A 21,764-nucleotide genomic window follows, 5' to 3' on the forward strand; every position below is an offset into this window, starting at 1 on the left:
CTGCACCTTTGAAATTCAGACAGAATGTACATACTGTGTCCTCTTCATTCTTGATGGGACACAAAATAAGTCCCCCTACAGCCCATGGTGTGGTGAGGCAAAGAAGTAAATGTTATCTCCATGTGACACCTCCCATCCCAGCTTGGCCAGTGTCAGTCACACTAGCCCCTACCATGTCCCCTCTGGGGAGGCTGTGGCTAACGGGTCCCACAGAGCACCCAGTGACTGTGCATCACACCTACACCCCCGCATGAAAAAAGACCAGCCCCTGTGTCATGGGCTGAACTGTGTCCCCCAAATTCATATGTTGAGGCCCCGACTGCCCAGTCCCTCAGAATGTGACTGTCTGCAGATGGGTCTTTAAAGAGGTGATGCAGGTTGTGAAGTCACTAAGGTGGCCCTGATCCAATCCTCCTGGTGCACTTGTGAGAAAAGGACGTCAGGACATAGATACATAGAGGGACAGCCATGGGAGGACACAGAGAGAAGATGGCAAGGTGAGGCCTCAGAGGAGCCAGCCCTGCAGGCACCTCGCCCTCAGTCTTCAGCATCCAGAATGGGGAAGATGCTTCTCTGCGGTTCTGACCCTGTCTGCAGTGTTTGTTATGGTGGAGCAGATTATGCTGCCAGGGAGGGGCCTCAGCAAGAGGCAGAGCAGCATGATTGTCCTGGCCCACAGAGGGAAGTGGGGAAGTAAGGTCCAGTGGCTGGCGGAGGCCTGGGCCAGTCAGGTGAATTCCAGAAGTGTTCATCACCTAACCACACCCCCGTGACAACTCATGTCATTAGCTAGGAGTGATGTAGGACTGACACTCCACCCACCACATCTGGGGGGGCTAATAAAAGTCAGCTGGCCTCATGCAGGCCAGACATTTGCTCTGTACACTTGCCTGCCTACCTGCTTGGACTAGGGATGCGACACCTGCTCTGGTTGCTGCCTCTGTTCCTGTTGGCATGGCCAGGTAAGCTTGTGGGTGCCCTGCCCTGTGTCCCCAGGGCTCTGAGGACCCTGGCTGCCATTCTGAGAGTCTGATGTACGTGGACATGCCCCCAGAATGATGTGCCCCTCTGCTGCCCAGAGAAGGAGCCAGGGCACAGGGCAGGACTTGCTCAGAGCCTCGGTTTCCTGCCCTAGAGAATGCATGGTGCTGTGACTTCTGGTGGGCTCCCAGAACCAGCAGTGGGCTGACTGCCAGGGTGGGCAGGCAGATGGGGGAGCCAGAATGAGGTGGAGGGTTTGGGAGGTGGGTGCTTTCCAAAAAGCAGGGTCCACACCTGTGGGGTCGATGGCTGTGGGGTGGGAGGCCTGGGTCCCTGAACTGAGGCATCTCTCCTCCAGTCCAGGGCCTGAAGTGTCACGAGTGCTTGGCATCAGGAAATTGCTTCCAGCCCACGTCTTGCAGGGCTGACGCCCGATACTGCCTGACGACCTGGAACAGTGAGTATCTGCCTTCCGGGCAGGTGGGGGTCAGGGTGGTGTGGGGTGAGATGTGGATCTGGCACCTGGAGCCTCCAGCAAAAAGGCAAGCCTGGGAAGTCCCCCATTTCTAATCTAGGCACTGAGATTGGCCGGCAATTGTTCAGGTAAACACTGTGATTGTCTCTACCCTGCAAAATGGGCACAACGCTGCTGCTTTCTTCCAAGTGGAAGAGCAGACAGGATATTCTGTCCACTCCACATGCTGCACGGGAAACACAACAATTCAGATTGTTCCCAAGGGTACCAGCTACTCAGAAAGGAAGAGTGGGGAAGTAGAGTAGCAGGTAGAAGCCCTAGTGGTGGTCACATGCTGGGCCCTGACCCTGGTCACCTCCTGCCATGCTTCCCTGTGGGGTGGGAGAGCAAGGAGGAAGCATCAGGCAGGCTGTCGGGAGGCCTGAGTGTTTTGAGAGGGGCAGGAGCGGATTCCACAGGTCTCAATAAACAACTCTCTATCTTGCCTCTTCCAGGTCCCCCAGGACAGAAAACGCTTGTTATAAAGTCATGTGCTTACACCTGCCCTGGCTTCCAAGAGAGCCTGAGTTACTCCAGAGCTTCCTGTTGCAACACAGACCTCTGCAACAGCACCGTGAGCCCCAGTGCCAGCTGGGGGTTGCTGGCCCTGAGTGTCTTGGGTGCCTACCTCATCAGGTAATGGTGGAGCTCAGTCCAAGGCACGCCCAAGAGTACAGGACTAGGAGTCTGGAGCCAGGTTCCACTGGTGGCTGACATGCTTTTTGGCCTTGGTGTGGCACTTCCGCACTTCCAACCAGAAGGACTCCAGGAGAGAATGAACACATAAGTGGCCCTTAAAGGACACTAGACACACCACTCAAGGTCATTTCTGCTGTCCAGGTTGCTGCATTCTGATCACCAGCCTGAGAGCTGGCCATCTCCCAGCCTCCAGGGGCCATGCGGTTACATGGTCCTGGTTAAGCCAGGCTGAAGCAGGAGCCTCTGGAAGTCCAAGCCGTTGTTCCTTTCCTGGTGTTTCAGGGCTCAAACTCCTAGCAACCTCAGAGAACCTGGGCTCTGTGCCACCACCTCAAGTGAGCAGGATCCTTGGCGGACACTAGTGCTACATTGCCAGCACTCAAGCTTGCTGCTGTGAGGCAGGCCAGGGACCATGGAGAAACGCCAAGCCTTCCACTGGCTGGGGCAGGGGCAATTGGCCATGTAGGGACAGAGGCACCCCTGAGCATCACATGGGGTGGTGTTGGTGGCAGCAGGGACAGCACAGATAGTGCATGCAGCCCCCGGCGTCACCTTCTGTCTAGGGCTGGGCCTGCCCACCCACATCAGAATCTCAGCTGCGAGAACTCCTGTGCATGCTGGATCCAAGAGCACAGGGATAAGAAGAGCAAGGGCCAGGCCTCACCCAGCTGTGAAGCTACTTCAGAGCCAAGCCTGAGGCCGCCTCCCCTCTCTGCCTACAGCTTGGATGATGCCTGGGTCAGCTGGTCAACCCTCAGGAATCATACATTTTTTATTCAAGAGTGACTACCTCCAAAAAGAACATACAGCAGGTTCTTTCCTCAGAGACCTGAAAGCTCAGACAGCACCTGCCCTGCTCTTCCCAGTGGGGCCTCGACAGGCACTGGCCAGCAGAACAGGCTATGGAAGGGAATTGTGGAGAGCCCACCAGCCTGCCCTGAGGTCCCTGGCTTCTCACCTGACTCTCCTCACCACCTACCTCACTTCTTCTCCTCTTGGGGAGGGAAGGTGCACAGGCTCCTCACTTGCTACAACCCTCGGGCAAGGCTGGGGTCTCCTCTGACCCTAAACACTTACCAGGACCTCCTTCCTAACAAAGTTGGGACTCTTCTGCAATCGGGCCCCTCATTCTAGCCATCAAGGGGACACAGCCTGAGAAGACTGGTGTCACCAACCTCCTCAGCAGCCCTGGTATCACAACCTCACCCAAGTACCAGGCCTCAAGATCCCCTTTGACCCATCATCCCAGAGGTGGGACATCTATAAAAACTTAAACAAGAAATATAATACTTATAATAAATTAAAAGTGATATTTAAGTTTTTATTGTGTTCACAGAGTTCATGGGTTTAAGGGACTTTCCAACCTGCGTCACCCTGGAAAAAATTAGTGCCCAGCTCAGCCTTCTACCATTAAGCACCCCTCTTCTGCACAAGAGCTGGTGGGTTCTCTGGTTGTTAGGACCAACCAGTGGGCACATCAGGTGTCCAGCAGTGACTCCCGTGAGTTCAGTGTGTGTTCATGGGCAGTGGGAACAGAATGCATCTCCTGCATAACTGCCCTGTACATGCCAGTTTCTGGATGTTCAGGACCCTGACTTCAGCCTCCACAGCTCAGTTGGGTGGTAGGGAGGCATGGGCTCACCTGTGTGCAGGGATCCCTCTGAACTCACCAGCCAGGAGCCAAGGCTCCTCAGGCAGTTGATAGAAGGTTCCTCCAGGATGGCTTCCCATTGCACCCACTCAGGGAACAGTCCCCCACCTTCTCTAGCCCCAGCAGGGAGACAGAAGCTGTGCCTAGCCTCAGGCACAGCCTGTAATGGCAACACCCTCTGCTCTGGGTCTGAAGTGGTCCGGGGATTTAAGGGTCCCTGAAGCCTGTGCCCCAGCACCTAGCTCAGTGCAGGGGACAGCAGGCCATGGAGAGTGTTGTGGGCTCCTTTATTGAAGCAGGTGGGCACATAGGGGGGGTCCGGGACTTGTAAGGACAAGAAGTGGCATCATGACCTCATCTGGGATCAGCTCAGGCCTCTCTAGGGGACTGAGGCCAACACTAGGTTTCTGCACATGGTGCTTTAGAGAGATTAGTCTCAGGGGTGAATACCAAAGCCTGACAAAGAGTATCTGGCACTGATCCTGCTTTAGACAAGAGAGCTTGGCTCCAGGGGTCAGGGGAACACAACCTTCTCAACTGCACACTGCCTGCTGAGAAGATCCTACCCTGTGCAGCCTGACCTGGAAGCCCCAGGGCCACGTGTGCTGGACACATGCAGCTGGAACCAAAGCCAGGCAATGGCAGCAGGTCTGGTGGCTCTGTCACCCGCTTCAGTTCCAGGCTTCCTACTGCATCCACAGCAAGAGGAGCATCAGCTTCAAAGCCTTTTGTGTTATTGTGGTGCTGGAGATCGGATCCAGGGGCGCTCTACTACTGAGCCACACCCCAGCTTTTGTTTTGAAACACAGTCTCACTAAGCTACTGAGATTACAGGCATGTGCCACCACACCCGGCTTTAGTGCCTTTTAATACTATCTTGAGACTGGTCAGGAGGTTTGGTTCACCCAGTACAATCCAGGACTACTACAGGCATTGATGCTGGAGGTCACCACAAGAGTGACTGCACCCACCCTGGGACATCATGGTGGACTCTACACACCATGCTGCCTGGTTTTTTTTGCAAAAAAAAAAAAAAAAAAGAATGCAGGAATCATCACACTGTTGTTTTTTGTTGTTGTTGTTGTTTGTTTGTTTGTTTTGTTTTTTGTTTTAAATCAGGCAAGGGAGAAACATGTCTAAGAAGTGAAAACCCATGCTCAGATCATCTCCTCCAGTCCCTCTGCTCAAGGGGGTGACTGACACCCTTTCCTCATGCAGGACCAGACAAAACTAGGGATTGACGCCAAACCCTTCCTTCCATGAACATCGCACACTTACTTCCACCCATGCTCCTTTAGTCATCAGAGCTGAGGTGACAGTTATGTGCCTTCGGTTTAGAAACTGAAGTAACTTTTATATTTTCATGTTGATACCTATAGATATAGAAAATTCATTTACATTTCAGGAGGCCCTGCATAGCCAGTCGCTTTGATGGCAAATTTTAAACTGCTTCTGATTTTCTGTGATCACAACTTGCTTATTACCTATGCAGGTCTTTGTGCTCCAACCAGATTATTTCTGTTGAATACTCTCCTAAAAGTAGAATTCTGAAAAATAAATGTCACACATTTAAAATTTTTGTTATTTCTGCCAAGCTGCCCTTCTCAAAGGTTGCACCAAGCACTGTCTGGCTTTGGTGGAGGGTTGAAGAAAACTGAGAATTACAGCTATGGTTAGTTAGGTTCTGATGGGCAACCTCTACCAGCTGGGCTTCTCCCCCATGCTTTGCTGATATATTTTTAGAGCAAGAGTCCTATGTCAAGACTTGGCATTCACAAGGTGCTCTCATTACACTCTGAGTATTTTCCCACCTGATTCCTATGTTATAGCACCTATTCTCAGCCTAGTTGCAATGTGTACACAGGCTGCAGATGCAGGTGAGGCTAAGTGACCTGTAAGAGATCAACTCACTGGAGAACAGGAAAGGGCTGGGCTTTGGGCTCACCTCTGACCCATCTGTCCCATCAGACACCAAACTACTGTGCTGGCTAATAACCATAGATCCTCAGGGTACGGGGACACTGAAGTCAGGGTCATTAAATTGGGTGGGTAGGTCAGGAAAGGCAGCAGAACAAGTTGGCATTCTCAGGGTAGAAGGAGGGCCAAGGGAGCCTGGAGTCTGGTCATGGCTGTGCTTGGGGTCTTTGTTGGTGCAGGGGCATGAGGCCTGGAGAATGGACATGAGCTTGCTGTTGGACAGTGAAGTTTGGGCATGAAGCTTGGACCACAGGCTCCTAGATGTGGCCATGGCACATGGATACTGAATTCCAGTGGAGGCAGGGCATCCAGGATAGTGTCAGGAACCAGGTGTGTGGGCCTAGGTCTTTCACCAATGGAAGAAGAGCCCAAAATATCATCTCTGACAGGGACATCTTGAGGGGCATGTGCCCAGAGACCTTCCCAGAGAATATCAGCCACTACTGGGGTTATGCCTTCAGAGCTGATAGAAACAAAGTCCAGCAGGCTTCTGGAAATCCCACACATGTGTGGAAGACATTTGCCCACTCACAGAGCCTCACCAGAGGGCTTTCTGTAGAAGAACCTGGTGCCAGGACCAGTTTCCCGAAACACTCTCTTTCTAGTTTCCCATGCCCTCTCTGGTCTCCTGAGCTCTCTGTGGAGGGTGCAGGGAGCACTGGTGCTCAGTTCTGTGCAGTCAGACAGGGCCTTATCACCCATGGCAAATCAGTTCAGCCATCCCAGAGTCACTCTGCCTGGACTCAATACAATCTCCGACTTTCACCTGAGTCATTGTGCACTGGAACCCTATGGCCTGACCAACATCAGGAAGGCAGGTGCTAGCTGGAGCCTTTAGGTGGAGGCTGCTGGCCCAGGAGGTTTTCTACTGCAGGCTCCAGCACCCTGGAAGATCCTTTTGCCTGCTATCCACAATCTGGCTCTTGGAGTCTGGGGCTATCCCTCAAGTCCATTGCCTTCCACTTGTGGAAGGAGGATGTCTCAGCAGAAGAGCTAGACTTCATGGCTTGCTGATACAAACAGGGACTCAGAATGCCTGCTGGAAGTTAAAGAGGGTGGGTCCTAGTTTCCATCTCTCTCAGCTCAAGGTCACCTTCTCAGAGAGGCTTTGGCCAACCATTTTGATGAACCAGCTGCTCTCCAGAATAAGATCTTGTTTTATCATTGTCTTCCACACCTGGATGCTGGTGCTCTGGATACCTCACAGACATATCTGCTAGCACATGTGTCCAGCACACAGATGCTCTGCAAGAACCCCTACTGACTGACCCTTCCCCAGCCTCCAGCCCTTATACCCTCCCTTGGAATGGATCAATCCTCTATATTGACTTTCTCTTATCCCCTCCCTGTGTAGAAGCACCATCCAGACCTGGTCTGCAACAGAGATGGAGACTTTTCTCTACAGTGTGGGGCTCTCTAATTGAACTAGAACTTCCTACTACAGCCTGGGCAAGTTCCCTAATTTCTCTTCTAAGCAGAGGAGATAAATGACCTGCCTGCCTCTCAAGAGCCTGGGATGATCAGTCAGTATCTGCCAAGTGCTCACAGTATGAGCTGTCAATCTCTTAATTAAGGAACTAAATAGAGAGAAATTATTCCCCCAGGGAAGACATTCTCCATGCAAATGCCCAGTGTGGAGACATTCAAGATGGCAGAGTAGTGGAAGGCCACACTTCCAGTTGCTCTGGGAGCCAGGATTCAAGCAGTGGGAGTACTGTTTCTCAGCAAGGTGGGTGATAGAGGGATTTCACTAAAATTCAACATTGGACAATCAGAGTGTCTTAGAGACTCAGAAATTAGGGTGCACTGAACAAAGAAGAGTATGTTGGAACCAGGCTAGTTGCAGTAGCTGTGCTGGTTCACCACAGAGGGGAGGGAGAACACAGACAGGCATGCAGTGGGCAAATTTGGCACAGAAAGTCCTATAGATCAGAAAGGCAGCCCAAACTTAGCTGATCCAGAGCCTGCACAGCCATCTGGTGTTTGAAAGTTGCACTATTTCTCAACCAGCCATGCACAGCTGAGGTAAGAACCATCTCAAGGAGGCCACACTGCTGCTTAGTGCTGTGGAACTGGGAGACCATAGCAAACACAGTCCTGGCAAGTACCTAACTTGTGACCCAGGGTGTACCCAGCAGAACATGAATGAAACAGGCATAGAGGAGATTGTACCCAGGGGGATTCAAGTAAGGGATACAGAGGAGAGCCCAACTTGCTTTCCCTTTGAATCTGGAGCTCATGTGACCATAGGAAGTGGGTTGGGAATCTGAACAAGTGGGTGTGAATACATTCAGGGACTCATCCCAGGAAGGCTGTGTTTGAGGGCAGCAGAGTGTGTGGAGGATTGCCCATCCCCTCCCCTGGCCCTCTAAACAGAATTCTTGGGAGGCTCCTGAGACCCAGACTCCCAGCAGATATCAGCAGCTTCCAGACCCCCCACGTGTGACCATTCATTCTTGTCAATTATATTGACCAACTGAGTGGAGACCATTCCTTTATTGTTCATTAAGAATATTCCCCACAGGGGCTGGGGATGTGGCTCAAGCGGTAACACGCTCGCCTGGCATGTGCAGGGAACTGGGTTCAATCCTTAGCACCACATAAAATAAAATAAAGATGTTGTGTCCACCGAAAACTGAAAAATAAATATTAAAAATATCTTGTCTCTCTCTCTCTCTCTCTCCTCTAAAAAAAAAACAAAGAATATTCCACACACACACACACTTTTTGTGTGTGTGTGGGGGGGGAGGTTCTTGCTGTGCTGATTGGTTTGTGGACATATATACATATACAGATTTCTTTTTTCTCTCACTCACTTTAGCATTTTAATGTCATTATTTTTACTTGCTTTGTCTTTTGAGGGTTATAAGGATTTTGTTTTATTTTGTTTTTTTTCTCTCCTTTATTCTCCCACTAACAGGATATTCTCTTGTTCTTTATCCCTTTACTTTGTTTTTTCCTCCTCCTCCTTCCTTATAATCATAACCTACTATATCTCTTTTACATTCTCTCTGTTCGCATTTTGAACATTGTGAACTCTCTTCTATCTTCCTATTAAATTTTCTTTTCTCTTAATGAACCGTATCTGACCATCTTTTAGATCTAATTTATTTATAAAACTTCTGCTGGCTCCACTCATGTTGCTTTATTGCTGCTGGATGACATAATTGACTCACCTGCTGTTTGCCTTACTGCCAAATCTAGTTCTAGTTATTGTTTGTTTTGCTGTTGGCAATTTCTGACTCCATCCTGGAATCTTCCAGGGTGACTAGGTGAGCTCTAGTCATATCACCGTGGCAAGGTTCAAACCTTGTCCTCTCACGTCTCAGCAGGTGCTTCCTACATCATCTTCTCAAGGATATGTGTTTTTATACTTATGGATAATTTTTATTAGAACAGAAGTATATAAACCAAAAGAATCAGGGATATATATATAATCTCAGGAGGAATCCAGAGCAGTCAGTCACAGACTTTTGACCACTTCTCCATCTGGAGCCATACAGGACATGCTTTTCTTTAGCAATAAACTATGGACATGTGCAGAATGTCTCTGCACAGAGAAAACTGTTCAAGTTTTTGGATCAGAGGCTTTTATTGAGAGCCAATCACATAGAGACACCATGCTACATAACAGTCACAGCCACTGAAACTTAGGATCCCAATGATGAAACCAGACACACATCAAGTATGCTGATGTACGTGCAAAGCAATCCTGACAGGCTGAAATGACATGGCCCATTGCTCCAGGTATCCAAAACATCATGATCAACCACTAACATAAGAACATTCTGAGGGCCACATTACCAGGGGTTGGCCAAACGTCAGTCATGGTTCTAGGTTCCCTTGAACATGCAAGGACAGAGCAGCAAGACCTACTCAGGAAACACTTTCTTCACACTCCATATGCACTATTCAAAACTCAGCAGTGCCCCATTGTATGGGGGATTGTATGTGTAAACTCTGGCAAGATCACAGCTAGTCAGTCATTGCTTAAACTGAGATTCAAATCTATGGTGGGTTTATGCCCACTTATGCTGTACTGTCTTCTCAATACCAGCTACTAGGGTGCTGAGTATTTACAGATCACCCAATCCATTGGTATGTAGCAAAACCCCTACTTAACTATAAATTAGTCTTAAGACATCCTTCTACTCTGCTCATTCATATCCAACCTCCCTATGGCCTCTGTCTTTGAACAGGTAGTTTTCCCAGGTGTGTGTCTATAAGGTCATCATAACATTTACAGGTGGTACAATGTTGCTGCTTAGGCATAAAAGTATTAAGCAGATAGTACATGCATTCAGGGGGAGAAAAAGCACTGTGGTACCACCTGTGATCTCAGCTACTCAGAAGGCTGACTCAGGAGGATCACAAATTTGAGGCCTGTAGGCAACTTAGTGAGACCCTGTCTCAAAATAAAAAATATTTTGAGTAGAGGCTCAGTGGCAGAGCACTTGCCTAGCATGTGAGAGCCACTGAGTTTAGTACCCCTTGCGGGCATGTGTGTGTGTGTGCACACACACACATACACACACACAAAAGCATTGTGAGAGATATAGACTTGAATTTCCTATTGGTATTACCTATTTAAAAAAGAAAACTGAAAAGGAATAATTTGCTAATGATATGGTGTTAGAAAAGCCGGATCTTTAAAAAATCCACAAATAGAAGCAAAAGTTGTGATCAAATTTTAAATTATCATGACAAAATTTTAAATGTATGCAAAAGCATGGCCAAGTAATATACTGAAATTATCACTACATGCCAATCTTGTTTCAATTAGACTTTTATCCATTATACATTTACATCCTAAAAGATAATAACTTTTTAAGATGCACAAACACACCTGTAATCCCAGTGGCTCAAGGGACTGAGACAGGAGGATCTCGAGTTCAAAGCCAGCCTCAGCCAAAAAAGTGGAACTAAGCAACTAAGTGAGACCTTGTCTTAAATAAAATACAAAATAGGGCTGGGGAGGTGGCTCAGTGGTGAAGTGCCCCTGAGTTCAATCCCTGATACTCCCCCCCAAAAGCGCACAAACACTACCATTATGTCATTTACAAAATAATGATAATACCTTATGTTTTGTTTAGCTTTTACTGTCACTAAAAGATCTGACAGGAACACCTTATAGGAAGAAAAGTTTATTTTGGTTCATGTTTGCAGAGGTTAATTCTCTGACCAGCTGACTCCATCCCTCTGGGCTGACAGTGAGGCAGAATCTCATGGCTGAAGGTGTGGCAGAGGAAAGCAGCTCTGACATGGCAGTCAGAAGCAGAGAGAGCTCATTTCACCAGAGAAAAAATATAAACCCCAAAGGCATGCCCCCAGTGACCTACCTCATTCAAGGAATCCTACCTGCCCAGAGTTACCGCTCAGTTAATCCATATGAGTGGATGAATCCACTGAATGGGTCACAATTCTCACCATTTAACCATTTCATCTCTGAAAATTCTTTCATCATTTTATACTTAAGTTTTGGGAGACATCTCCTATCTAAATCTTAACATTCTGCTCTGGCACCCAGAAGCTCATGCCAACTTCCCAATACAAAACACATTCAGTCCATTTCCAAGAGTCCCCATAGTCTAAATAGTCCCAGCATTGCCCAAAAGTCTGAGTCCAACATCTCTTTTGAGACTCAAGTCAAACTTTTCCCCTGCAAATATGTACATCTTCCAGAAACAGGATCTTTAAAGTAGAGGCATCTGGACAGTTATCAAGAGCCCTGCACTTTAGGGACCATCTCTTGCTGGTGGACAAAGAAGTAACCTCCAGGAGGCAGCCTGCTGGAGACTGGCTGGGGTGACCATGCTGTCAGCTGATACAACAGAAGAGCTGGTATTATGTACCATAGGTTCTGACTGTTGAAGCAGGAGGAAGTTAGTTTTTTCAGCTATGTATGGAATTGATCCAATAAAAGTGCCAGCTGAACAGACACATCTTAGAAGAAGATATATAATCGATTAACAAATATATGAAAAAATGTTCAACATCTCTAGCAATTAGAGAAATACAAATCAAAACTACTCTAAGATATCATCTCACACCAGTCAGAACAACAGTTATCAAGAATACAAACAACAAGTGTTGGTGAGGATGAGGGGGCAAGGGCACACTCATATGTTGCTGGTGGGACTACAAATTGAAGCACCCAATCTGGAAAGCAGTATGGAGATTCCTTAGAAAAGTTGGAATGGAACCACCATTTTATTTAGCTATCCCACTCCTTGGTCTATACCCAAAGGACCTAAAATCAGCATACTATATTAATGCAGCCATATCAATGTTTATAGAAGCTCAAATCATAATAGCTAAACTATGGAACCAACTTAGATATTCTTCAGTAGATAAATAATGGATAAAGAAACTGTGGTATATATACACAATGGAATATTACTTGGCATTAAAAGAGAATAAAATTATCGCATTTGCAGGTAAATGGATGGAGCTGGAGAATATCATGCTAAGCAAAGTAAGCCAATCCCCCCAAAACAAAGGCCAAATGTTCTTTATGATAAGTGGATGCTAATCCATAATGGGGCGGGGGGGGCATGAGAAAAATGGAGGAACTTTGATTGGGCAAAGGGAAAGGAGGGAAAGGGAGGGAATATGGAGGCAGGAAAGACTGCGGAATGAGATGGACATTATTACCCTAGGTACTTGTATGACAGCACATATGGTACGGCACTACCTCATGTACAAACAGAGAAATGAAAATTGTTTCAATTGTGTACAATGAATCAAAATGCATTCTGCTGTTATATATACCTAATTAAAATTAATTAATTAATTAATTTAAAAGTGCCAGCTGCCCATCATAGCCATCTACAACAGCTTTCTCCAACACCTGAGATTTCTTTGGAAACTATGAAGAGTCACTTGGTAGAAGAGAAGGCGGGCAGATTTCACCAGTAATCCCCCCAACCTGCCCCAGCACTAGGGTCTGCACAGTCACTGGCCAGTGCCTTCTGGACCTCAGAGTGGTGACTCAGCAGACTCCACAGCCAGAGTGCAAGAAGACAGTGCAGGCTGAGGAGGGATAAGGCACAGATTTGGGGATGGGTGAGGGAGGCTGAAGCTCCTGGCAGAGACAGTGGAGTGGTGTTGGGCGCAGGCAGGGTGATGGGAATCCCGGGGAGCCCCTAGTGGGCTCCCTGTATCCTGAAAGGGGCATCTGAAGAAGCCAGCTCCATAAGTGGTCTCTTACAGGAAGTGGATAAAAACTTAATTTTAGTCATAAAACGGAGCCTTGCTGGGAGGAGGAGGCAGGGTGTGGATGCGGGACCCAACTCACAGACCCTGACTGCCTCACTTGGCGGCTGCATCAGGTGTGAAAATTGGCGCAGGTGTGAAATTGGCATCAGGTGTGAAAATTGGCGCAGCCTTGGGAAGGGCTCCTCAGAGGGGGAGTCATAAAGACATATGTCATAGTCACCTTATTCTGCCAGGAAGACATTGCATCTTAATGTCATGGTGGCTGGAGCCTGTGTCGGGGGTAAGTGTGGCCCTCTCCCAGGCTGGTGGCCCATGTTGGTGACCACCTTTGGACAAGTGTTAGTCCTGTTAGTGGCTTCCCATTTGCTGAGTCCTTGGAGGTCTGCATACCTCTCCTGTCAGCCACTGTGCAGTGACTACATGTGGTGACAGAACCAAGTGTCACTGCCATTTTAATTTGGGCTTCAACCCAGGCTCTGTTCATTAATGTTTCTTGCTGAGACCCGTGCAGCTTTGCCCAGGCCTGCTGCAGGAGTGCACGGGGACTGCCTCTGAAGCCCACCCAAGTGACTCAACCTTGGCCAGCTCAGGTCTGAAAGGTGGAGTACTCCTCAGGCTCCTGGGCATGAGAGGGATGCAAGTCAGTGGCCACATGGAATCTGCTAATTCCAGTGTCCATACTTGTGGCTGTTCACCTGTGGACGGCTCTGCAGGGCTGGTGCTCAGCACACTGACACATATCCTGACAGTCTGGCAGTGACCATCTCCCCACGGGTATTGGGGATGCTGTCAAAGAGGAGGGAAGAGGGCTCAGAGCCTACAGCAACACTTCGCCCTGTACCTTTAGGCAAGAGTCCTCGTTTATCTGGGCCTCCACTTGCTTATTAATAAAATGGGAATGACAGCAGTTCCACCAAATGATTGCTCTTGCTCAGTCATGTGTCTTGTTGATGCATGATTTATCTTTTAAATTTTTATATAATATTTTTTTTTCTGGTAATGGGGATTGAGCCCAGGGAAACTCTACCACTGAGCTACACCCTCAGCCCTTTTTATTATATTTTGAGACAGAGTCTCACTAAGTTTCTGAGAATGGCCTAGAACTTGCATCCTCCTCCTTCAGCCTCCCCAAGTTGCTGGGATTACAAGCACCCAGCAAGCTGACACAGTTTTTACAGCGTGAGACTTGACTTAGTCAATGATGAAGATGCTCCGCACACACAAAGCAGCCTCTAGTCCAATAAGGCAGTCATGGAGACTCTGAATAAATAAATTCTTCTGCTTTGGAAGCTCCAGTGAGTGTTTCAGGTTCTAGCAAAACTGAAGTAGCAACCCTGAAAATCCTCTGCTTTTAGGAACTAAACACATGAAACTTCATGTCTGGGCTGTCCAAAAGGACAGGACACCTCCAGGATCCAGAAAGGAGGAAGCTGGTTAAGGGATGGTGGGCTCCGAAGCCAACACTGCATGCAGCCTTGGGCATGGCTGCCACTTGTAAGATCCTGGCAGCCTGAGTGCTACAGGGCAGAGGACATAAACTTACGAGATACATAGGACTGGAGACTAGAATTGGAAGCACACATGGATTCTGGATTTCCAAGACTGCAAATTCAATGAGAATGTTCTCCTAAAACTTCCTACCTAGCAGCAAGAGATGAGAATGAAGCTGACCTTTGCGGCTAAGGAATGAAGGGGAAGGAAATACTTCCTCCTAAGAACCAGGACAAATGCCCTCATGTTGGTTTAGGATTTATGTCATCCACACCTTAGAGGCAGTCCAAGCCACATAGTTATATATAAAATATAACTACTACTCTAGGAGGATCAGCAGGACTAGTGAGACCCAGAAGGCCTTCAGCTCTACCCCCCCAAAGAACAGACCTGGATTGTCCATGCTAAGAGATGTCACATCCAAAAATGGCATCATTGATTCCTAAAGTCAAGATGATGCATAAACCTCAAGAATATAGAAAAAGTACCACAACATGGAGAAAATAAGAGGAAGGGATTACTAACTGTGAAAGCCAAAAAATCAAATGGTACTGAAAACTAAAAACCAATAGAATTAGCATAAGTTAAGTTAAATATTCTTTGAAAAGGTTAACCTCACAGGGAAAACTTCAACATGCAAAACAAGACAAAGCAGAGAAAAGGCATAAATAAATAACACTAAGAATAGAAATGGAGCCAAGTAAAGAGCAAATGAGGGAATTCAATAATTAAGAGTGGGAAGGGGGTGGACTTGGTCAGTGCATACTGTATGCGTGCATTGAAACGTCACACTAAATTCCATTAATATGTAAAGCTAATGCATGCTGATCAAAAAATTTAAAAAGGAAAAAAGAAATAGAAATAATTAAATTGAATAACATAAAAAGAAAAAGAAAAAAAGGTGGCCGTAATTGTACTCCAAGAATTTATATATTATGAAAAGCTTCTTGGGCTGGGGATGTGGCTCAAGCGGTAGTGTGCTTGCCTGGCATGCACGGGGCGCTGGGTTCGATCCTCAGCACCACATAAAAACAAAATGAAAGATGTTGTGTCCACCAAAAACTAAAAAATAAATATTAAAAAATTCTCTCTCTCTCTTTCTCTTTAAAAAAAAGCTTCTCAATATAATGAAAAAGATCAAATAGACTAGAAATTATTGAAGGAGCTAAAGGACTTAGACTGACAACTTTGGGACAGTTACTTGGTGTCTCTCAGTGTGTTTTCACTCTTGTACTATGGGGAAGAAATGGTGCCTTCCTTATGGAAACCTCTGTGGATTGAAACATATTCAGAAAATACTTAGGACTGTGCTTGTCATAATTAATTCCTCACTAAATGTTGACTTTTATTTATTTTTTGCAAGAATGTCCATTATATCTTTATAATACTGAAAAATTGGAAAAACAGTTTTAAATATTTATTACAATACTTACTGATAAGGAAATGAGTAAATAATCCACAGAAGATCTATAGGATCTAGGATTCTGTAGCTGAGATTAAAATTGAATACATTCTATTTGTAGCAACAAGATCTTTTAGATGTCTTGTTTTATGCAAAAAAAAAGGAAATTGCAAAATAGTATATAGTGGAAGTTACTATTTATGTTTCAAAATAAGAGACTGAGAGTGATTGAAGGGACAACTTGGATGACAGTGTAGGTTGATTTGAGTGGGTAAAGAAGAATTTTTATCTTTATCTTTATTTTTGAATTTCCACAATGAAAATGGTTGATGTAGTATATAGGGGGTAAAATTTTAAAATTTAAAAACATTTTTAAAATAACTAGATCTTCACTGAAGTTTCCCAGGGAGGAGTCCGCAGGACTGTAGATAACATTATAGTACATTCAACAAAACCTCCTTAAAACCCTTCAAAGAGAAAATTCACAATAGCCAAACTATGGAACCAGCCTAGGTGACCATCAACAGATAAATGGGTAAAGAAAATGTGGTACATATACATAACAGAGTTTTATCCAGCTGTAAAGAAAAATGAAATTATCTTATTTGCAGGAAAATGAATGTAAATAGAGACCATTATGTTAAATGAAATAAGCCTAACTCAGAAGATCAAGGGTCATATGTTTTCTCTCATTTGTGGAAGCTAGAAAGGAAACAGCAAAATAAAAGAGGATGGGGTGGAAATCTCATGAAAATCAAAAGGAAAGGACTAGTGGATGGGAGGTAAGGAGGGAGGGGAGAAGTGCTGGTATGATACTGGCCAAATTACTTTGTTATACTGTGTGCATTTATGAACATGTAACAACAAACCCTATGGTCATGTGTAACTCTAATGTACCACCAAAAAAAAAAATGTGGAAAAACCTCCTTCTCAGACCTCCCCTGCTTGCCAACATTCTTCTCCACCCCTCTTTGCTGTGTCACACTCTTCTTTCCATTTTCCACAAACAGATCAAATTTCTTTGCCATACCTTCATTTGTTGCCCCCAAGTTTTTAAAGTGTAGTACAAGCACTCAGGCAACACTGAATGGATTGGACTTACTGCTATGTACCCACCACTATAATTCACGCCATATTTACTTCATCTAATTTTTTATTTAACAAAAAATAAGATATCATAGGATCAAAATTGAGAAACTTTTTAAAAAATGTTTTTGGTAATTGTTATTATTACTAAAATACTGGTGAACCCAGACCTGTCCTTACGCCTTTTGGGGCGCACCTCGGCATCTGAGCCCCCTTTTTAGAGCGCCTTTGACCTCTTTGTTGCGAAGGCTGTAGATGAACGGGTTCAAGGTCGGTGTGACCACTGCATACACCACGCTGGCCAGGCGGTTGTAACGCACGGAGTAGGCAGATGAAGGTCGGAAATATACAAACAGGACAGAGCCAAAGAAAAGCGACACCACCACCAGGTGGGCCCCCCAGGTGGAGAAGGCACTGCTACTGCCTCCTGCCGACAGCACTCGAAGCACCGCGTCGAGGATGTGCGCATAGGAAAGCGACACGAGAATCAGTGGGGTCAGCACCACCGCCCGGCCCTCGGAGAAGATGGCAATCTCCGCGGAGGATGTGTCCGAGGTCGCCAAGCTCAGCAAAACTGTAGCATCACAAAAAAAGTGACACACGGGGGCAGAGTGGGGGTAGGAGAGCGTGGAGATGAGCATGGTGTGGAGCAGCGAGTGCAGGTGAGCCACCGCCCAGGACGCACCCACTAGCGCAGCGCCAGGGTGTCATGACCGCGGTGTAGTGCAGTGGCCGGCAGACCGCCACCGCGCGGTGGTAGGACATGGCCGCCAGGAGATAGCTCTCCGTGACGCCCAGAGCCAGGAAGAAGTACATTTCGGCAAAGCATGCTTGGAAGGATATGGCCTGAGCTGGGTGGAGCAGGCTGACCAGCAGTCGGGGGACTGTGACCGTGGTAAAGCAGGCATCCACAAAGCTCAGGTGACCCAAGAAGTAATACATAGGGGAGCACAGAGCCCCATCGGACCTCACCAGTACCACCATGCTCAGGTTGCCCATGGCGTTGAGCAGATAGACGCTGAGGAAGAGCAGGAACAACACTGGATGGGCAACTGTGTCATCCATCAGGCCAAGGAGGAGGAAATCTGGGCCGGATGTGAGGTTGACCAGAGCCATACTCCAAGCCAAGTAGGAATGCTGAGGAGTGAGGAGTCAGCAGGTCCGAAATCCGAGGAACCCCAGGTGGACTTTCTGCATGTTGAGGTTCCATATGTAAATTTTTATACACATCCACCTTGCAGTATTTACAAACATTTTGATAATATAGATTTCTGCTTGCTAAAATATATTGAAAACCACATTGTTCGTTGAATGATCCTAATTTTATGAAGAAACTGAATTTCACAAGGGTGTTCTAAGGTAATGGTTGAGTCTCAAGTTTTGTTGTAAGTGATACCTGATTTTGAGTCCTCACTTTACTACTAAGGTAGTATGTCCTCTTTGAGTCTCAGTTTCTTCTTCTTTAATGAGAAAAATACTAGTTTTTATCCTTGGGTTAAGTGAATAGTAAGTTTAAAATTAGTAGCACAGTGCCTGACACAAAATAAGTCATAACTTTTAACTGTCAACTCATCATCAATCTATCATCATCATCATCACTATTTAGTCAAAATGAGTTAGGACCCAGGCCATCTAAATACCACTCTAAATCTCTTCACAAAACACCTTGCTGCATTTGCCATTCATGAATTATGCTAATTCATGAATTGACCAACTTCTTCTGTAGGCTTGTGGGCCATATGGTTTCTGTTGCAACCATACCACTCTGCCTTTGTGGTGCAAAAGCAGTGACCCACAATGAGTAAGTGAATGGCCATGGCTAGGTTGCAATAACACTTTATTTATAAAACAGGTGGAAGGCTGGAATTGTGCTGTCAGACATGATTTGTTGACCCCCATATAGGATACTGTGGGAGAAAGGGAGATGAAAGGATATCAGCTTCTATCCTCAAAAAGTTAGATCTGGAGCAACATGCAGAGTGTCTTAGTATGTTTTTAATTTTATGAACCATGTGGGAGTAAATTATTCTTCTTGGAGGAATTTGGGAAGGATTTTTAAAAAAGGTGTAGGATTTGAATCGGGCCTTAAAGAATGAATAGAAGTTCACCAAAGAGACATGCTCTGGTGTAGGAGGAGGGGGTATTCCTGAGAGTGGGAAGAGATTGTGTGGAGTTGTTGGTAGAGGCGGCATGGACTGGAGATGGTGAAGCATCCACATTATGCCACTGAGACCCTGGGCAAAGCTTATTCTTGCTCTTATCTCAGTGCATAAAATCAGTTGTACATAGAGGATAGGAAAGGCAGCAGAATACAACAGACACTAGTATGGCAATATGTAAATCAATGGAAGTGTAACTGATATGATTCTGCAATCTTTTTACGGGGTAAAAATGGGAGTTCATAACCCACTTGAATCAAAGTGTGAAATATGATATATCAAGAACTATGTAATGTTTTGAACAACCAACAATAAAAATTAAAAAAAAATCAGTTGTACAGTTATATTTCTCAGCCAATGGCTCCAGTAATTTCAGAAATAATGCACTTATTTTGTCTCCCATTCAATCTCTTCCCTAAAAGACCACACTTTTCTGCACCAAAGTCTCTACAAGTGTTCTCCTACTAAGCTAAGCTGTCCACCCTTTGCCAGGAAAACTGGCCAGGCTTTGATGAGATCCCAGAGAATGGACCAAGTCAGCTCCTAACAAAAAAGCTCTTCACAAGAAGAAGCTGTATCTCCCTGCCTTGTCCAGTGAGCTGTATACAAAATTTATCCAAAATTATTTGTTGAATGAAGCTCTTTTGAAAAACAATGAGTGGAAAACAGAAATGAAGAGAGGATGATGGGGAAAGTCCAATAGTCATATCTCACCTGTCAACTTCCAGGACAAGCAACAGATGTATCCTGTTTTCATTTTTCTGCTTCTCTGTCATTATCACCCATTAGCTGTCCCAGAGAATCTACCTCCTTAGTTCCTGCAAACCTTACTCCTTGGCCCATCATAGAATAGGAACATGGAAGAGCTGGTCTCTGGCACTCCTCAAATCCATCCACTTTTATTTCAGTGCACTATTCTCCTTGACAGAGCCCTTGACCTTCACTTCCCACCCCCGCCCCCAGGCAGCTGTGTGATGCTGCAGAAAGAGCATTGGCTGTAAGTCACAGCTACATAAGCTTTCATCCTGACTGCTGTGTAAACTTGGATTCTCCTTCATTTAATCTCCATTGTAAAATGAGGATCTTGATTCCTGCTTTACATGGCTGATGCCAAGATTAAGTGAGGTAATGTACATAAAAGGAGTAACAGAGAATGGATGCTGATAGGTCTTGGTTTCCTTTCTGCCATACATAAATGCACTGGCTTTTTTCTATGGCTTCTTGGGATGATTCAGTCCAGTATTGGAGGGCTTTAAATATTTAGTTGTTTTTCTTAATCTCAACTAAAATCTGCTTTTCTGCAACAAATGGCCACAATTTTGGCCTCTAGGAACAACATATACCCAGTCTACTTTCTCAGCTTTTTTTTTATTGGTGGGGGGAGGTTGTTTGTTTTTGCATAGCAATCAAAGGAACCTATTCTAGGTCTAGAGATATTTTCTTCAACCTGAAGATTACTGGAGCCTTAGATCCTTTCTCATAGGACCTAATTTCCAGGTCCTTTTTCATTCATTATTTCCTTTGTCAATGTTTTCTTAACACTAATTGGGCACGGTGTTCAAGGTGGGGTTGGTCTGTGTAGAGTTTCCTGAGGCAATAAAATGGCTCGAGCTTACCATTCCTGCCTATTTATTGAGTGCTTGCTGGGGGAAGACATTGTGGGCTCTGGGGCTACAGAGGTAAGGCAGCCACTGTCCTTGACCTCCAGCTATGCACAATGTAATAAGCACTACACTAATTGTATGAGCAAACTAAGGGTGATTTTCTCTGCCTGGCTGATATGGAGAAGATCCCACAGAAGAGATGAGGCTCAAATTAAGTTTGTAAGAATGAGTAGAAGATAGCTTGGGAATAGAAAGGGCAGGGCAGGTTGGGGAAAGAGAACGTGAAAGAGAAGGAAGATAGTTTTTTCATATGTGTGGGAGAGTTGGAGCTAAAATGTGGCTTTTTCCATTAATACTTAATGCAGAGAAGATAGAGATGGGTGGGGTGGGGGAGACAGGATACAAGGTAAGAAGATAGCAGAGAAATATTAGGTTCTCTTACCTGAAAGGCAGCATGCCACACCTCAACCCCTTCTGCAGAGTCTGTGAGCTGGTCTCTCTCCTGGCCAGAGGTCCCCAGTTGGAGGAAGATGGTGATCATCCATCTCAGTCTAGAGACTTAGTGTGTTTCCTGTGGGTTGGGACAACGGTACTATGTAGAGAGAGGTAGACAGACAGAATTGCAAGGGCCCTGGGAATTCCTGAGCCATGCTCTTCCCACTCAGCTTACTGCCCAGCCGGTCTCCGTGCTGCCTGTTGGATTCAGTGCAGACTGCTCAGCCCGGTGTCCAAGGCCTTCCAACATGGCTCCCGATATTCTCTCCAGTCTTCCCCCCAACTGCTTCCATAGGCTGCTGCTTCCCCTGACCCCAGCCAGGCTGGCCTTTGTGCTACCACTAACAGCTTTCTCACATGCCTCCCCTGCCCTCTCTACCCTTCCTGGAATGGTTTTTTTTTACCCTATTCCAATATCCAACTCTGGTTCTACTTCCTCCCAGAAGCCCCATGCCCTTTCTAGACTCTGCAGCCTCCACATCTGCTT

The 21,764-nt window shown here is 46.1% G+C and overlaps 1 protein-coding gene and 1 pseudogene across 1 annotated transcript; one reads left to right on the forward strand and one right to left on the reverse strand.

The window, feature by feature from the left end:
- Positions 1-913: 913 nt before the first annotated feature.
- LOC107155125 (lymphocyte antigen 6D-like) lies at positions 914-3,465 on the forward strand. The gene is made up of 3 exons (XM_048792620.1): positions 914-962; positions 1,340-1,438; positions 1,951-3,465. Exons 1-3 carry the CDS (start codon positions 914-916, stop codon positions 2,133-2,135), a joined length of 333 nt encoding a protein of 110 aa, XP_048648577.1. The 3' UTR covers positions 2,136-3,465.
- A 13,267-nt stretch (positions 3,466-16,732) lies between these two features.
- Positions 16,733-19,372, reverse strand: LOC107155126 (annotated as a pseudogene).
- Positions 19,373-21,764: the final 2,392 nt, after the last annotated feature.

Source organism: Marmota marmota, unplaced genomic scaffold (genome assembly GCF_001458135.2).
Source record: "Marmota marmota marmota unplaced genomic scaffold, marMar, whole genome shotgun sequence".
NCBI lineage: Eukaryota > Metazoa > Chordata > Mammalia > Rodentia > Sciuridae > Marmota > Marmota marmota.